The sequence below is a fragment of the Astyanax mexicanus genome, chromosome 17, assembly GCF_023375975.1.
Source record: "Astyanax mexicanus isolate ESR-SI-001 chromosome 17, AstMex3_surface, whole genome shotgun sequence".
NCBI classification, from domain to species: domain Eukaryota; kingdom Metazoa; phylum Chordata; class Actinopteri; order Characiformes; family Acestrorhamphidae; genus Astyanax; species Astyanax mexicanus.
This window is the reverse complement of record NC_064424.1, coordinates 2,579,396-2,597,149: the sequence shown is the minus strand read 5'-3', so window position 1 is coordinate 2,597,149 and position 17,754 is coordinate 2,579,396. Positions and strand designations below refer to the sequence as shown.

The 17,754-nt window shown below is 35.0% G+C and overlaps 1 protein-coding gene and 5 non-coding genes across 7 annotated transcripts; all 6 read right to left on the bottom strand.

Moving 5' to 3' along the window:
* Positions 1 to 2,045: 2,045 nt before the first annotated feature.
* rpl17 (ribosomal protein L17) lies at positions 2,046 to 11,471 on the bottom strand. Of its 2 annotated transcripts, none has more exons than XM_015602493.3 (7): positions 11,413 to 11,471; positions 9,716 to 9,765; positions 8,511 to 8,551; positions 6,841 to 6,975; positions 6,541 to 6,639; positions 3,309 to 3,500; positions 2,046 to 2,125 (listed from the first exon to the last, which is right to left on the bottom strand). In XM_015602493.3, exons 2-7 carry the CDS (start codon positions 9,753 to 9,755, stop codon positions 2,078 to 2,080), a joined length of 555 nt encoding a protein of 184 aa, XP_015457979.1. In that variant the 5' UTR covers positions 9,756 to 9,765; positions 11,413 to 11,471; the 3' UTR covers positions 2,046 to 2,077. The 2 variants fall into 2 exon arrangements, with proteins under 2 accessions (XP_015457979.1, XP_049322717.1); XM_049466760.1 differs by having other exon boundaries at positions 11,179 to 11,417.
* Positions 3,651 to 3,722, bottom strand: LOC125782518 (small nucleolar RNA SNORD58). The gene has a single exon (XR_007425225.1). It is a non-coding gene; the product is annotated as a small nucleolar RNA SNORD58 (small nucleolar RNA).
* Positions 6,712 to 6,788, bottom strand: LOC125782519 (small nucleolar RNA SNORD58). The gene has a single exon (XR_007425226.1). It is a non-coding gene; the product is annotated as a small nucleolar RNA SNORD58 (small nucleolar RNA).
* On the bottom strand, positions 7,074 to 7,146 carry LOC125782520 (small nucleolar RNA SNORD58). Its single transcript, XR_007425227.1, has one exon. It is a non-coding gene; the product is annotated as a small nucleolar RNA SNORD58 (small nucleolar RNA).
* Positions 8,705 to 8,771, bottom strand: LOC125782516 (small nucleolar RNA SNORD58). The gene has a single exon (XR_007425223.1). It is a non-coding gene; the product is annotated as a small nucleolar RNA SNORD58 (small nucleolar RNA).
* Positions 9,881 to 9,950, bottom strand: LOC125782517 (small nucleolar RNA SNORD58). Its single transcript, XR_007425224.1, has one exon. It is a non-coding gene; the product is annotated as a small nucleolar RNA SNORD58 (small nucleolar RNA).
* Positions 11,472 to 17,754: the final 6,283 nt, after the last annotated feature.

Genomic DNA, 17,754 nt, shown 5'->3' with positions numbered 1-17,754 from the left:
ACTTAGTTAAGGTAATACATATAATTTATCCAGTTTTACATCTTTTAGAAAGGTTTAATTTAGATACCTGTTTTTTGAGGATCAGAGAAGAAAGCTTGTATCATATTGATTGATATATTTGATGTATTGTTTTATTTTAGAAGTGATTATTTATATACTTCAACAATCTTGATACTTATTTGTTTATGGTCCTTAATTAATCAGGGGATTTTCATATTGAATAATCGTTGTTAATGTTAAGTTAAAGCTGTTCTATTTTAACATGCTTACCTAGCTAGAAGTGAGTTACTGCTACTCACTTAATAATAATGGCTTTTAGCCAAAGGAAATGCTCACATATATGTTTTTTGTATTTAATTTCCCCAAGTATATTTGGATTTTCTTTATATGTTCTTCTGTATTTTTTATTGTAGTTTATTAACAATTTTGTACTGCTTAACATTGTTGTATTCTGATTAACTTGTGTTCCAAAAATTCCATTTGTCCAAAATTTAATTGGGTCACTCTGTGTAAATTACATTTTTAGCATAGAAATTTAAATTAAAGTTTCCTTTAAGTAGGGTAGGGTCCAGTTTATACACAGATGCATCTATAAAAAAAAAAAAAATACATGCACACATTTTTAACAGTGTAAAGTGAAAAACTGTGAAACTCATATAGATGTATTAAACACAGTGATCTATTTTAAGTGTCCATTTCTTTTATTGTTGATTATGGCTTACAGCCTCATTAATGTTGCGCTACTTTGTGGTGAAAACAAGACTGAATTTGGACACAATCTTACAATCATTATGTTCCAGCACGTGAATGGTTGAGCAGTGTTTAAAACTCCATAAACATACTCTCCGACCGTTATATTGACCCTTACTAAAAACAATCCTTACATTAATACGGAAGTATATGAAGAAACACTTGAAATTAACAGCGTCCACCGGCTCACAATGTTGCCAGATTGGATGGTTTCATGATTAATGTTGAGCTGTGTCTGAAATTGACTTGAGAAATGCTGTGCTCTGACGGGGAACAAAACCACCAGGTGTTAAGAGCTTGGAAATTTAACTCAACTGTTGTAGATACCTAACCTTGCACAATTTAAAGAAGCTGTGTTTGTGTTGGTTATTATATATATATATATATATATATATATATATATATATATATATTTATATATATATATAGTTCATGTTCTATTATACAATGCACAAAACATCACACAAAGATGCAGATACAATAATTTAAATATATATATATATATTTTTTTATTCGTGATGATATTTAAAAAGGTATTTTCTTTAAGATCACGTTGGAATAAACCCTGTACTATTGTTGATCTACTGATCAGCTGTTTGGGAGGATTTCTCAGCATTTTAGTGGATTTGAAGCGCGTTTTACCCAGCAACTTGATTTTATATGAATCCCACTGTAATAATCTGGCAACCCTGGTGGCTTACCGTCTGCTCCGGTGGATGGCTGTCTGTTCCAAATCCACTTTATGATTGACACTCGAGAAAAATGGCCGACACTCAATAGTGCCCTAAAAATAGTGAACATTGAGCCATTTCGGTCACACCTGGGTTTTGGAAGCCACAGGCTGCGTTACACTAGGAGGGGCTGCTGCTGCAAGCAAACTATTAAACTAAGAAGTTTAGCATTTTGGCTGCTTATGGACAAGTAGTTACTGCATCTATGCAAGCAGATTTAATTTCATATACTTTGTAGATATGACTATTTGTGTGGGGGAAAAAGAGCCATTATATATTTTGTTAATTAAAAAGCAAAACAAAACAATCAATTTCATTTAATTGGTTAATTAATTGAGCAAATAGTGAAAACTAATGGGTCCTATTTTGGAGCCCAAGTACCTACCTTCACATGCATTATAACCATCAGGGTACAGTGTGTTTAAAAAAATTAAAGAAAATGCTTTTTGCCACTTTGAAAAGGGGTTAAAAAGGTGTGTCATTTTGAGAACCTTGTTTGTGCAAACATGAAGATTGATAAAGTGATGGTGTTGTGAAGGAGAAAAACAAATGGAGACAGACCACTGTTTGTTACGAACGTTGGAATTTATTTACATTTACTCCCGAGCCATAAGTTTCTGCTTTTTCAGCTTCTTCTGGGAAACCTACAGGAGAAAACAAAAAATACAAATACAAATGTAAATCCAAAGATAAATCAAACCAAAATCATTAACCCTTATTTAAATATAAATGTTGCTCAGTTTTTTTTTAAAAAGTGGTTTCATGTCAGCTTCAAAGGTCCTAAAGAAGTCATCATCGCAACACTTAAAAATAACACAATAATAATAATACAGCCTGCTCCTATTCATTTGGGTTACATCCACTTGGGGTTAGGGCAACAGAAGATACATTAACCCTTTCAGACTCTGCACCCATTGAAATGGACATTTCATCTTTTCTTCATTCTTGTGTATTCTTGCACTTAATGCAGATCAGACCGGTGTTCTATCAAACAGTGCTACCCTGTCAAACAGTGCTACCCTGTCAAACAGTGCTACCATAGTGCATATTTAACTGTAAAAATACAAAAGAAGCACATTAGAAGTCCCAGTAGATGCTGGTTAGTTTATTTGGATAGCATAAATCAGTGTATCAGGGCAAAGTTATGGCAATGAGAGTTTATTAAATAATGATTGTTGAATTAGTTATTATTAATTTCTATTTTCTATTTGTGTAATGCACATAAACCCCCTAAAAATATTTATTTTTTATTTATATATATATATATATATATATATATATATATATATATATATATATATATATATATATATATATATATATATATATATTAGTGTAGTTCAGCGCATGCACAGTATCTTTAGGAAGCATTTATCGATCGGCAGCATAATTCGACAGAACACCGGTTGTCCATCAAAATAGAATCATTTATCAGCCAATCAAACAGCATATCAGCCCTGTCCACAGCATTGAAAAATTCAAGGCTACCGAGGCAATATATATATATATATTTACCCCCCATCATGTATTTATTTTTACTGCATAGGTATGATATATAGTAAAAGTTACATGGGATAATAAACTTTTTTTTTATGAATTTATTCATTAATTAATATAATATAATTTACTGAATCTTGTTTAAGTAAATTACAGACAAACAGCTTTTTTTCCATCACTTGAACATAATTTAGGTCTGAAAGGGTTAAATATCTGACCAATAATGCCCATTACCAAGCAATTAAAGCATAAATCTGATTTAAAGTAGTTGTTCAACAGCATTAAATACAGATTTTTAGTGATAAACACATTTTTTAAGCACATTCATACCTTTTTCTTCTGGGCCACCTCCTCTTCAGGTTTGGGGACGATCTGTTCTTTCTCAGTGAGGATCATCTCGATGTGGCACGGGGAGCTCATGTAAGGGTTGATGCGTCCGTGAGCACGGTAGGTACGCCTGCGCATCTTGGGGGCTTTGTTTACCTGGATGTGCTCAATCACCAGAGAGTCCACATCCAAACCCTTAAATAAAAAGAAAAATCAAACATGTAAACACTTACTTCAGTGCATCACTTGCTGGTAAACTGAACAGTCAATAGCCAGTGTAGTACAAACCTAAGAACCAATAAATAACGTAAAATAAAAATAAATAAATAAATTTTAAACACAAAGGTTGCTCAGATTCAAGAAAATAAGTGGTTTCACGGTCAATTTCAAAGGTGTCCTAAGATGTCATCATTGCAACCCTTAATAATAATAAAAATATTAAATATAAAACAAACAAGGTCTAACCAACTATGACAATTGAATAAAGTCAAAAGTTTCATTTTTTTATGTTCTGCATTGTAGATTAATACTAAATTAAACAACTATGTTAAACAAACCAGAATGTTTTTTATTTTACATTCTTCAAAGTAGCTCCTCTTGCTTATATCTTTAAGGATTTACTAAGTCAGTTTTATGAGGTAGAGTCACCTGGGGCCTCATGTACTAAGACTTGCGTGGACTTCCTACTAAAATGTTCCGTACGCTCAGATCTGAAAAGTTCCGTACGCACAAAAAAATCCGGATTTATCAAACCGTGCGTAGGCAGAATTCCACGTACTTTCTCTTAGTACATCACAATCAACCTGAAATCAAGCGCAAATGCACGAAAACACACCTGCCACGACTCCTCCCTCAATTACGCAGAGTATAATGTTATATTATTATTAATAATAATATTATTATTATTATTATTAATAATAATAATAATAATATATACAGATAGCGTATAATTACCCATGTTTTAAGTTTTATTATTCTAAGATAAATGCTTTCATTTAAATCACATGTGTCAAACACAAGGCCCGCGGGCCAAATGTGGCCCGCCACGTCCTTTTATGTGGCCCGCGAGAGCTTGTAAAATCTTAGTGTCCATAATAAATAGGTCAGAAGCATTCTTTGACCAAAAACTACATTTCCCACAATGCTTGTCGATTGTATTACCCGCGAGGTTACGGCTTACTGCCACTAGGAGAGATATTTACTGCCATTTAGGAGAGATATAAGTTATGTGTAAATATTTATAAGACAATAGCTGACAAAATATGTTTTAATGACGTTAATAAAAATCACTGTGACAGCGCTAGTCGCAGTTTCACCACAGCAAAGGACGAAGACGTGAATCACTTATCTAACCAGCCTTTACTGATTTCTGCCCCCAATAACCGTTTCAATAACCTCCAATAGCCTTTAATAGTCTTCAGTAGCCCAACAGTCTAACCTTGCCGCCGTGGTGTGTCCACTAAACTCCGTAGTTATAAACACCATGAGGTTAGCAGCGCGCTAACTGACCTGTTTATAATGTAATCCGAGCAGTGACTCCGTGATGGCTGCTTTAAACTGCTACTGTTAGCTGCTTGGGCTGAAAGATGAACTGTATTATCCGGTTAGTGGGGTTAAAAATCTTTATTTCATACACGGAAGAACTTAAAAATGTTAAAAACGCTCCAGACTGGCTCAGCTGAGCCCTGTAGCCCGTGGCTGGGCTGTAGCTCTGACTCAGTAAAGACTGCGGGCTTGTGCTGCTGCAGCTCCCACTAGTGGTTGTATGAGGAACTGCTAAATCTGAGGAAATGCTAAATCTGTCATGTTCTTAACAGCTCACAATTTTTTATTTTATATTTATTAAGCCTTATTTCAGTATCAAACGTTTTTATCAAAGTTAATATAACTTGTATTTTATGTCATTTCTATTCACTTGAATAGTTTGGTTCTTGATTGATGGAGTTTTTGGATTTCATAACATGACAAATTAAAAGGATTTATGTTAATAGAGCAACAAGCTAACATTTTTTCCATGCAACTGTAATATTTGATTGAATAAATAATATATTGAGAGTTACTTAACATTAAAGAGTAATTACATTCATTTTATATTACATCTGGTTACATTTCTTACATTTATAAGTTACATCTGGCCCTCAGAGGACAGCCAATATGCCAATGTGGCCCTCGGCCAAAATGAGTTTGACACCCCTGATTTAAATGCTTTAAATGAGTTGCCTACCAAAAAGACACACGTCACTCACTCAGCTTGTTTTCTTATGCTCTTGGAAATCTAAAACTGCTTATAAGCCAGTCATCATGGGCCAAAAAAACATAATGGTCACGGAAAATGCGCGCTCAATGAATTCGGCCATTAGCAGTATTTTCCAGTAATGCCAACGCTGCATCTCCAACAACTCCAGCGCAAACCTGATCTAGGCTAAGTGGAAACACGTTAAACGATTATTTCTGTAAGACAATGAAACTGTCTGATTAATTTACTTTATTTTACCCAATAATGCTTACTTCAATGTGTGCATAAAGGATATCTTAATAGTTGTAATTTTAATGCATCGCCTCTAAGTGTCGCCAAATGACAAAAACACAATACATACGCACAAAAAAAAAGGCGTACGCCCAAAACAAAACTTCCGTGGGGGAACGCACTTTCACACGTTCAAGTCAAATTTAGTACATCAGACCGTGAGCGTGAAATATGGCGTACGCAATGTTTTTGTGCGTACGCACCTTTAGTACATGAGGCCCCTGGAACTCAGGCTTTCAGTTAACAGGTGTGCTGAACTCAAGAGTTAATTACTTGAATTTCTTGTCTCTTAATAAAGTGTTTGAGAGCATAAGTTAAAGTAAAGTAGTGAAGAGGTAGAGTTACAGGTATACAGTGAATAGTGAATATTTCAGTAATGTAAAAAAACTAAGTAAAAAAAATACTTTTAAGTATCAAGTGCAGCTACTGCAAAACAATCAAAATAAATTATAATATTGATAGAACTGGCACTCATCAGGAGCGCCCACGATAAGAGCACCTAAATGCTTCTTCAGAGTATTTTGGTTTGTTTAACACTGTTTTTAAGTTACTATATAATTCCTTACGTGTTCTTTCATAGTCTGATAGATCACTCCCCTATTCGTTTATAATGTAGGAAAAAAAATGAATAAAAACATTAATTTAGGAGAACTTTTGACTGGTACTGATGAATGATGAAATGGTACAGCCTTTTTTCCCCCCAAATACCTTAAGCTCAGCGTTGCTCTCAGCGTTCTTCAGCATGTGGAGGAGGAACTCTGCACTTTTCTTGGGCCAGCGTCCCTGGGTCCAGTTATGCTGCTTGGCCTATAAAAATATATATAAACACAATGAAAAACAAGAAAACGAATGTAGATTCATCCACTAAGTAAGTCTCAGGCTGTTCAGATTTCTTTAATGCAATTTTTGTTTTCAAACTTAATTTCAAAGGTGTCCTAAGTTTGTCATCACGGCAACCCGACTCAAAATCATTCGTCAGAAGGACCCTAATACAACGCAGAATCTCACCTGAGCACAACGGCCAACACCCCCGTTGTAGCGACGGAAGGGGACGCACTGGTGCTGGACCACAACATCCTTCAGGTACTTGGAGGCCTTGCGGATGTGCATGCCTTTGATGGCCTGGGCGGTCTCACGGGTGTTCTACAGAGAGAGGGAAACAAACACTTAAAGATTTAGGCAAAATGAAGAAAAAGACTTAATATAACTTTAAGGATAAACTGCAATCCACAGTGACTAAAGCTGCTCAGAAAAGGTACGCAGTTGTTTTCATCATTATTATTGCAGAGGTGTCCTAAGTTGTCCTCATTGCAGCTGTGTGGATTTGCAACACTTTTGGGAGCTTTAGAAAACCAAAAACAAAGGTGCCATAAATACTTCCAAACAACTAAAAAAGGTGCCAATTTTATATATTAAAATAAATAGCTGAAATGTGTTCATTTGAAGTAATATATCATACCAGTCCTGCTTGTAATTTCTAAAAAGGCACACTACTCAGCCAGCACAATCAGCTCTACCTTCAACCCCACCTCTAAACCCATACATCACCCAGGGCCACTCCCAAACTACTTAAACTACTACTTCAAAAAGTGAAAAAAAAAAAACCCTAAATACTAATAGTTAGGAAGTTGTAATTTGTGGTACATCAGTTTTTATTTTAAACATTTAAATTAATTTAAATTTTGACTTCGACTGACATAGAAATGGGTAATAGTAAGAAAACATACCACAATATAAAATAGATATATTGTCCAGTTTTACCATCAGCAACAATAACTACTAAAATGCACTTTAAACAAAAATAGGTTCCTTATCTAATTTTAACCATTACAATGCTTAAGTAAAATGTTTTACATTCCATAAAACTAGTTCTGGCCTGATTTCTAGAACAAAATGCTAAGTTAAAACAGTTTTGAAATACTAAGGTATCAAATGTTCTGAAAAGGGTTTGGACTGGAATTTTTAATACTCTACAAATACTCAATATAACAAAACATACCACAATATGATAAAGATATATTGTCCAGTTACAAAACTACTAAAGTACACAATTACACACAGAAATAGCGTCAATCAGATCCATTACCTTGGTTTTAACCATTTAAATCACTCTTTACTTCTACATTTACATTTAGACAGTAATAGTATACAGAAGATTCTCCTTAGATTCCTTTTGTTTCTGTTCATAAACAAGAATGAATCTACTTTTACAGTAAATAAATTAATTCAGTCTAAGCGTTTGTGTTCATACTGCTGTGTAATGCGCTGCACTTAACCAAAGGAAGACTGATATCGGCACAACACCAGTCCTTTATTCCTCTGGTTTGTTTAAAGATTGATTCAGTTTTACTGTAACTGGTCTGAACTATTTAGAGAAAGTGTATTATACTGAAGAACCGGACCGAACTAAACTCTGTTGCTATGGTTTGGACCCAAGGTACAGCACGTGTGAAAGCATCCTTAAATATCTTAAGAATTTTCCTGAAACCCCTGATTAAAGAAAAAGTGTAGGAAAATAACCCAATGGTCTTATGTAGTGCAATGCATTGCCTACAATGTGTTTAATTTACACGTTACAACCCTGCCAGTACATAAGAGACAGTAGGGGTCTATTCATTACAGGAGAACATTAGAGTCCAAAACATGATTTATTTAATAAAAAGGCATATTTTTTTTACCTTGAAGTGAACACGGAGGTTGGAGCCCCGCGACTTGCATGCTGTTGAGAAGAGACAAAAACTAAATCAAACCTATGAATTTACATTTACAGTATTTTCAAAACAGATAACAGCTTTAAAGTCTACATATGCAGTTAAATCCACATATCACTATACAAACACATTTTTATAATCAACGGCAATCCATAGGCAAAGCTGCTCAGAAAAGGTACGCAGTTTTCATCATTATTGCAGAGGTGTCCTAAGTTGTCATCATTGCAGCTGTATGGATTTGCAACACTTTTGGGAGCTTTGGGGAAAAAAGGTATTAAAAAAAATGGGACTACGTTCACATTACCATGCTGAAGTGACTCAAATCTGATTTTTTGCTCAATGTGGCTCAGATTAGATTTTTTTTTTGTCAGATTTAAGTGACTTTTTCTCATGTGGTCCTAAATCAGATACGTATCCGATCCATGGACATGCGACATGAATGTGAACAGTCAAATCTGAATTCATGCTTCGTCTTTTTGCTTTTACACATTAGCGCTACATGCTTCTCTTCTCTCTTGTACCCACACTGCATCTCTTGGTGCATCTGTGCAGCTATAGCTGCAAAAAAAAACAGCAAAAGCAAACCACCTGTCCTTTTTTCTCCTCCTGGAGCTGAGCATGAACTTCAGAGCAGCTGTTTACTGTTTCTCCACTCCAGCAAAAGATGCTCCACATATGAGCTGCTAACTCATCCATTTCCCTTTATAAAGCTACGAGTCTCTCCTCTCTCTAATATGAGGGTTTTAGTTGTGGGTGAAGGAGACGTTTCTACAGGTATCAATGTGCAGCATGTGAGACGGTGATTCAGGAACAGATTCTGTGTTCACATTACACACAGATACAGATCACTTACATTTACAGTGAATATGAACCGACAAGATACACAAATCTGATCTGTGCAAAAAATCTGATTTAAAGTAATGTGGTTTGTAATGTGAACATAGCCTTGGATGAATCATATGGTTGGTGCCCTTGCTCTAAACTTAGTGCCACAATTTACAATAAAGTTAAAACTACACAGATGGGAAAACATGAATATTACTTCTGATAATTTACTTTTTGCTAGGGTGTAAATTACTAAATAACACAAATAAACAAGTTAATTATCATTTAAACAAAATTGATAGTTTGTTTTCCTTTCCACACAACAATTCCAACACAATTGTACTTACACTTAGTCGGGTTCTCGGGGTCGAGCGAGTAGCGGACCATTTCTGCAGGTCTACAAAACACAAAAAGCAAAAGAACGTTTAATAACAGCTACAGTAAAGTTACTGAAACAACCATCCAACACTGACTGATAAAGCCATTATACACAAAGGTTGCAGAGGCTACAGGTTGCTCAGATCGTTTTGCATAGTGTTTTCACAGTAGTTTCAAAGGTGTCCTAAGTTGTCGTCATTGCAAACCTTTAATAAGCAAGCTGCAACCTTTTTGCAGGTCATTAAAACACAACCTGAGTTCACAGGCTATCATTATTGGCTTGGGTGTCTGACAATCAGGAATAACGCAAACGTTTCTAATCTATCCTCATACAGTGATTTAGGCTATCTACATATCCTCCCTAGACTTCTACTGGATAAAATGAGTAAGGTTTTTTTCTTTGCATTTTTTATTTTAAATATAAATACACAATACAGCACCTGCGTTAAATAAGAGAGCTCAAGCATAACTGGGTTAATTCTGGTTAATTAACGAGTGGCCATTACAGCTTTTAAAAGATGTGTAAAGTTCCTTACAACACTACTCCTTACTTTACTTCCTCCCCAAGTCCCAAATAACACATACTGACCACCCTGAGAGCATCACAACCACGGGAAACCATGTCGATCTGTGTTCATGTATCTCAATTTAAGATAAATAATGTAGGAGAGCTTTAGGGTTGGTGCTAGAAATTAGACTAAGCTAGCTCATGTTAAAAGTGTATTTTTACTTCTAAAGCAGATCTGTTCCCACCATTTACCATACAAATGATTTAATAAAACGTTTTGCATTTACATAAAACTAGCCCTGACCTGATTTCTACAACGTGCTAAGAGTTAAACAGTTTTACTACTCTAAAAGAACCACAGGTTTATATAATTGTCAATATAACGTTAATTAGAAAACACCACAATATGATAAGTATTGATATGGTGTCCAGCTTTACAGTCAAAAACAAAACCTACTAATATACACAACTTAAACAAAAATCACATCAATTATCTTAGTAGTAACTAACGTTATATACAGCGATTTATGCGAGCCAAACATGCGACATTTTGCGACACACAACCGGCTATGGCAGGTCTCACAATAGTTAATATGGTCATTCTTAGCATTTTTAAATAACTTTTCATATAAAGTTAGATAACCACACTAGGGAAGCACAGTTCGACAGGGTATAACATCTCGGCACAACACCGGTTAATAAATCCCCCACACAGACTCTGCTGTACGTAAATGATGTTAACGCTAATACCGGTTGGTTAGGTTAACATGCTAACAGATAGGCCAAACAAGCCAATTACAGCTCACTCACTGTCATAACTCAATTAAACAAAGATACACAACTCAAATAATACGATTTTAATAAACTTTCGATCTACAATTCGACGCTAAAAGCAGTTTAATCGGTTTACATCACACTACTCACACTATCCGCCATCAGCCGCTATCATGGCAGCCGACGCAGCCACACAGACACCCAGAACAGAACAGCTAATAATTCACTAAAATCTTCCTTCATCCGCCTCCATAACCCCGCAATCCGTTACACAGAAGCTCTGTAAGCATGTATTTAATGTTATATCGGTGTAAAACTGCAGGATTGCGAAGATAAAGAGCGGATAAAGATGTATAATAGCTGAGCTCCATATTCAACACTTACGCTCTGAGGCCGCAGAAGGGAAGAGGGAGCGCAGTGCATTCTGGGAGAACTAATGCAGTCCGCCCTGCGCGCGGTGATCAGATCAGTGTAGCGGAGAGAGCGCCGCCCAGCGGCAGGAGGCCACACTCAGCACTTTATAATAAATATACTTACTGTATACGCAGCACTGGAAAAAATAAAGAGAGCACTTCAGTTACTGAATAATTTATCTGATTTTGCTATTTATAGGTTTATGTTTGAGTAAAATTAACATTGTTGTTTTATTCTATAAACTACAGACAACATTTCTCCCAAATTCAAAATAAAAATATCTGATTTAGAGCATTGGTTTCCTCCACCAGTCTTACACACTGCTTTTGGATAACTTTATGCTGCTTTACTCCTGGTGTAAAAATTCAAGCAGTTCAGTTTGGTGGTTTGATGGCTTGGTATCATCCATCTTCCTCTTGATTATATTCCAGAGGTTTTCAATTTGGTAAAATCATAGAAACTTATAATTTTTAAGTAGTCTAAGTGCCATTATTGAGCAATACTGGCACTATTAGCATGAGCAGCTAAAGATCACAAGACAATAATGGGTGAAAATCATGTCTTCTTATTAAAAAATGGTGTTTAAAAGAGAATATTATGCGTTTGCATCAGACACAGTCTATGGTTTGCATCCATTAGCACGCCTCCTAGTGGGACCTGCAGAAATGTGTAAGATTGTTCAGTCAGTACAACGGGGACTATTTATCATATATATACATATACATATACTTGTGCATCGCAAAATAAGAACATTATTAAAAAGTTATTTTATCTCTGTATTTCAGTTCAAAATGTAAAAAACATATATTATATACATGTATTACACACATAGTGATCTATTTTAAGTGTTTATTTATTTTATTGTTAATGATTATGGCTTACAGCTAATGAAAACCCAAAAACCAGATTTCTCATAAAAGTTGAATATTATATAAGATCAATTGGTACTTTTGGCAGTGTGGTCAGGTGCCAAGTCCTGCTGGAAAATGAAATCTGCATCTCTATAAAAGTTGTCAGCAGCAGAGGGAAGCTGTACGATATGAAGTGCTGTAAGATTTTGTGGGAAAACAAAACTGCACTGACTTTAGACTTGATAGTAAAACACAGTAAATGTGTGCATTTTCATTTTAGCCATTTCAATTCAGTTTATTTTTTAATTCAGTATTATTTAGGCTGGATCTACCTCCCACTGAGTTACAGTCACAACATGTTTAAAATGCTCATAACAGGAGTTTAAAATATGTTATAATTAACATATTGTTTAACCACTATTTTGTTGCACTATTCCTGAAATTAATAAAAAATACTGTAGTGTTTTTCCATATGGTTAAGAATATTATTATGGTAAGAAATAAACACTAGATGGCAGCCAAGGACAATCTCACAGTTATACTGTACTTCAGCAGTGTCTAACTGGACCTCTGGATTCTGGACTGGATTCTCCAATAGTTTACTTTAGTAGATAATGATCAAATTTGCCTAATTTTATAATAAAAATTACTTCAAATACAGTTCATACCGTTGTGAGGGACATGTTGGGTACGTTGTCACACATGATGTTTAACCCTGTCAGACCTGAATTATGTTCCAGTGATTAAAACTGCTAAAAAGAAAGCTGTTTTATGTCTGTAATGCACTAAAAACTATATTAATACTATATTAAATAAATATATAAAAATATATATTATCATTTCAGTGGAATCGTTAAAAAAAATAAACGTTTTTTTTTTTTTTTTTTTTTACTTTTTTATTCACAAATCATTCCTTAGAAGTAAAAAAAAATCACATAACTCTCGAACTTTTTTTTCCCAATGCAGTGGACAGAGCTACGCTGCTGTTTGATTGGCTGATAAATGTCTATTCTGATGGACAAACAATAGACAGTGTTCATAAGCTTTTTAACCAATAAATTTCCATGATTTCATAACCATACAATTTTTTAAACATCAGTGCAAACATGGACAAAAAGCAAAAAACAACTAAAACTATAATCGAATTTGATTACAGTAAGCCTAAACTGGAACTTAAATAATAATTTTTTTTATAATAATAAAATGTGTGTCAAATCCTGAGAGCTGCATTGTGTAGAGCTAAAATACTGAATTAACTCTGAACTGATGGATGTATTTGTAGCTCAAAATACATTTTCTCCATCGATAAACCGAACACACAAAGATTCATAGGGCAAATTTCCATGACATTTCCAGGTTTTTCATGAACACAAACTCTAAATTGATCTTTAAGTGCAATACAATGTACAAATACATTGAGCACAGGTTTTGAAAGGGTTAATTCACTTATTACTTCTCCATTAGAAGAGCAGGTACCTAACTGTGCACTTCATCATGTTCTTTCACCTGTAGAAGAACATTGACTCTATACAACACTGCATCACTCTGTATTTACTCTTTTGGTAAAGAACACCTTTGCAACACTAGTTGCAGTTTAATATAGAAGGCACTTCATCTTAGGCTACGTTCACATTACTAGGCTGAAGTAACTTAAATCTGATTTTTTTAATGGCTGTATGAACATGCCAAATCTAATTTATTAAAATCAGATTCAGAGTCACTTTCATATGTAGTCCTAAATCAGATACATATCCGATTCATGGACACGCAACATGAATGTGAACAGTAAAATCTGATTTAATGCTTTGTCTTTTTGCTTTTATGCATTAGCATTAGCATTAGCGCTACGTGCTTCTCTTCTCTCGTACCCACATGGCATCTCTTGGTGCAGCTGTTCAGCTATAGCTGCAAAAACAGCAAAAGCAAACCACCTGTCCTTTTTTCTCGTCCTGGACCTGAGCATGAACTTCAGAGCAGCTGTTTCCTGTTTCTCCACTCCAGCAAAAGATGCTCCACATATGAGCTGCTAACTCATCCATCTCCCTTTATAAAGCTACGAGTCTCTCCTCTCTCTAATATGAGGGTTTTTGTTGTTGGTGAAGAAGGAGACGTTTATACAGGTATCAATGTGCAGCATGTGAGACGGTGATTCAGGAACAGATTCTGTGTTCACATTACACACAGATACAGATCACTTACATTTACAGTGAATGTGAACCAGCAATGTGGCTTGTCATTTGGACGTAGCCATAATGTACTGAAAGCAGGGGCAGCACTCTTGCACACTTTTAGTTTTAGTTTTCTCACAAAATTACTAATGTAAATTAACAGAAGACACGCCTCTTCTTACCCACTAGATGTCACTAAAGGACAATCTCAAACTAATACAGCAGTATGAATTCTGAAGGAGCTGTTTAGCAGTGTCTAACAGGACCCCTGTATTCCTCCTGCCTCCTGTAGTTTAATTTATTAGATAATGATCACATCCTTCTGGAACTGAAACAGGTTTTAGCATTCAGTGCTGCATAGTAAGCATCCACACACCCTTGGCCTTCCAATAAGAATTCGATCAGCCAAAGTGTCAGCCAAATCCCATTAAAATCCATTGATAGAGGTGGGATAATATACCGATATATCGCTATATTCTATCATTTCAATTATATTGTATCAAACAATACACTGTGTCAAATATGGATATATTTATATTGAAACACAGGAGCTCTAAACTCTCTAAGACCTCCCCTCAATTAGACTTACTAAAGTAATTGCTTCATTACTCCACATGGTGGCGCTATAATCAAATTAATAGGGTTAATAAACCTGCAGAAAAGAATATTGGTTGTTAAATTGTGTGAAACCGAAACACAAATAAATCCATAATTCCTGATATTTGATCATTTAGGAGTATTTTATCCTCTTCAGTAACACAGAAGCTGTGAAGTATCATAGAAAATGTATTATGATATATTGAGTATCAAAAAGTCACAGTATTGTGATTATATCGTATCGTACGATTCCTAAGCTTCCTCTTTTGTGAGACTCCTACGGCTAATCTCTTATAAAAATGGAGATACAAGACATTTTATGTCATTACAAGGAAAAGGAAAAGAAAACACTGATATCCAATGATAGGGGTGGGACAATATACCGATATATCGCTATATTTTATCAATTTAATTATATCGTATCAAACGATACACTGTGTCAAATATGGATATATTTATATTGAAACACAGGCGCTCTAAACTCCCTAAGATCACCCCCCTGAATGAGACTTACTAAAGTTACTGCTTCATTTCTCCACATGGTGGCGCTATAATCAAATTAATAGGGTTAATAAACCTGCAGAAAAGAATATAGGTTGTTAAATTGTAAGAATAATAATAACTGAAAAACCAATAAATCCATATTGGTAATTCCTGGTGTTTGATCATTTAGGAGTATTTTAAGGTACAGAGATGCTGTGAAGTATCATATTGTGATATATATCGTATCGTACGATTCCTAAGCCTCCTTTTTAGTCAGACTCCTAAGGCTAATCGCTTATAAAAATGGAGATACAAGATATTTTATGTCATTACAAGGAAAAGGAAAAAAAACACTGATATCCACTGATAGGGGTGGGACAATATAACAATATATCGCTATATATCATTTCAATTATATCGTATCAAAGGATATCCATTATTTCTGGTATTTAGGTATTTAGAAGTGTTTTATCCTCTTCAGAAACACAGAATTGTCTTGTGATATATTGAGTATCACAAAGTCACAGTATCGTGATAATATTGTATTGTAAGATTCCTAAGCCTCCTCTTTAGTGAGACTTAATTGTATGCCTAATCAATTATGCAGATTTCCCCAATAAATGTATATTTTTGTTTTAATACTGTAATCACTTTAATATATCAACATTAATTCACACATATAAAGTTTGTGTCAACCCACTCTAAACCCACAAATCAGTTGGAATTTAAATAAAATTTTGTCTTCTTTGATGAATATTTGCAGCCACATATATAGTCAAGCTGCATCTTTGAGTTGAATAATTGAGTTAGTCTGTTGCCATTGGCTTATTTTCCACTGGCTTCTGAGTAAAGTTGTAGATTTGTAGATCATTTATTTTGATTAACTACCTGCTCTCAAAGTTGTAGGTTATAAAACCAAGCTGAGCTATTAACTCTAATTTTCTATATAGCATTTCAATACTATATTTTAGTTACATTAAATTGAGAAGAAGACTAAATACAACTCTATTTAGTTTACTATTAAGTTGAAATAAAGTGGCAGTCCATATTATTTAGTTTCTAAACTGAAAGCAGAAGCATTTCTGAGTGGAGAAGAATATGAATGAAATATTGTGTTTAATGGTACCACCATCCTTGCTAAGCCTAATAATAAATTAATTCTAAAAACTGGGGTTTCTGGTCTCTTTTCGCAGGAGTTCTTCTTCTGGCCACGTCACGCGTCTTTATGTTCTTTATGTACTTACGTCACACGTTTTACTGAACGGGAGCGGCTGGTGGAGCAACGGAGACTTCAGAAGAGGAAATTCAGAGCTCAGTATCTCATTCACTCATAGTAAATCCAAAGAAATGAAGGAGTGAAGTTTCTGACTGAGCTCTCTCTCTCTCTCTGACTGAACATAACCTGGAATCAGATTCATCCGCTCTGAAAGGAGACCGCATCACACCCGCCAGTTTAAAATGATTCTTCCACCAGAGAGGGCCCTAAATTCCCCAAATTCCAAAACTTATGGACATCAGTTTTAAGTCACGATTTTAGTAAGCAATATTAATTCAATTCAATTTTTACTTATTTAAGAAAATTCTTAAATAAACCCAGGCTTACAGTGTTTTTACAGTGTGTTTCTCTAATAATGCTTGGCAAATCAACGTCAATGTTTCAGGGGATACCTTTCAACAGTATAATGTATAAAAGCTGAATAACCAGCTCACTTTAATGACATGTTACTAAAAAGCTTCACTGCTGCTATTCTTAGCTTTTTCATCACTATACAATCGAGTTAAATATAATGCAGCAACTTTAAATAAAGTGCTTTATATAAAGATGAATAATAGATGGAGGAGATGGAGAGGTCTGGGGTTTGCCTGGAGCTGTGTGATTGTGCAGCATTGCCATTAGCCTTTCTGTTTTTTTTGTTTGTTTGTTTTTTTTTTGTTGCTCTTTTATCAGACAAGCAGAAGTCAGTCAATGCCTCAGCATATATAAGAGCACTTGTGGGGGCAAAAGGCATTTGGAATGAGCTCAGAAATTCTTTCAGCGCGATCCCACCGGAGCCAAGATCTCAATATCACAGCTTTCTTTCCTGTCAAGAGGAAGAATAGTGCAAAGTCTCCTGTTTTCTGTGAGCGAAATGCTGATTGGAGGAATACTGCTGGCTGTGGCTTGCTGCATCAGTCATACGCAGCAGGGTCTAGAGTTTCCTGCCCCCCCCGCC

Excerpts from the sequence above, each read along its gene's own strand:
- rpl17 (XM_015602493.3), bottom strand. The coding sequence starts at position 9,755 with ATGGTCCGCTACTCGCTCGACCCCGAGAACCCGACTAAGT. Across the intron at positions 6,976-8,510 it reads ACCTCCGTGTTCACTTCAAG|AACACCCGTGAGACCGCCCA; the intron begins GTAAAAAAAATA and ends CTCTCTCTGTAG. Across the intron at positions 3,501-6,540 it reads AGAGCAACGCTGAGCTTAAG|GGTTTGGATGTGGACTCTCT; the intron begins GTATTTGGGGGG and ends TTTTTATTTAAG.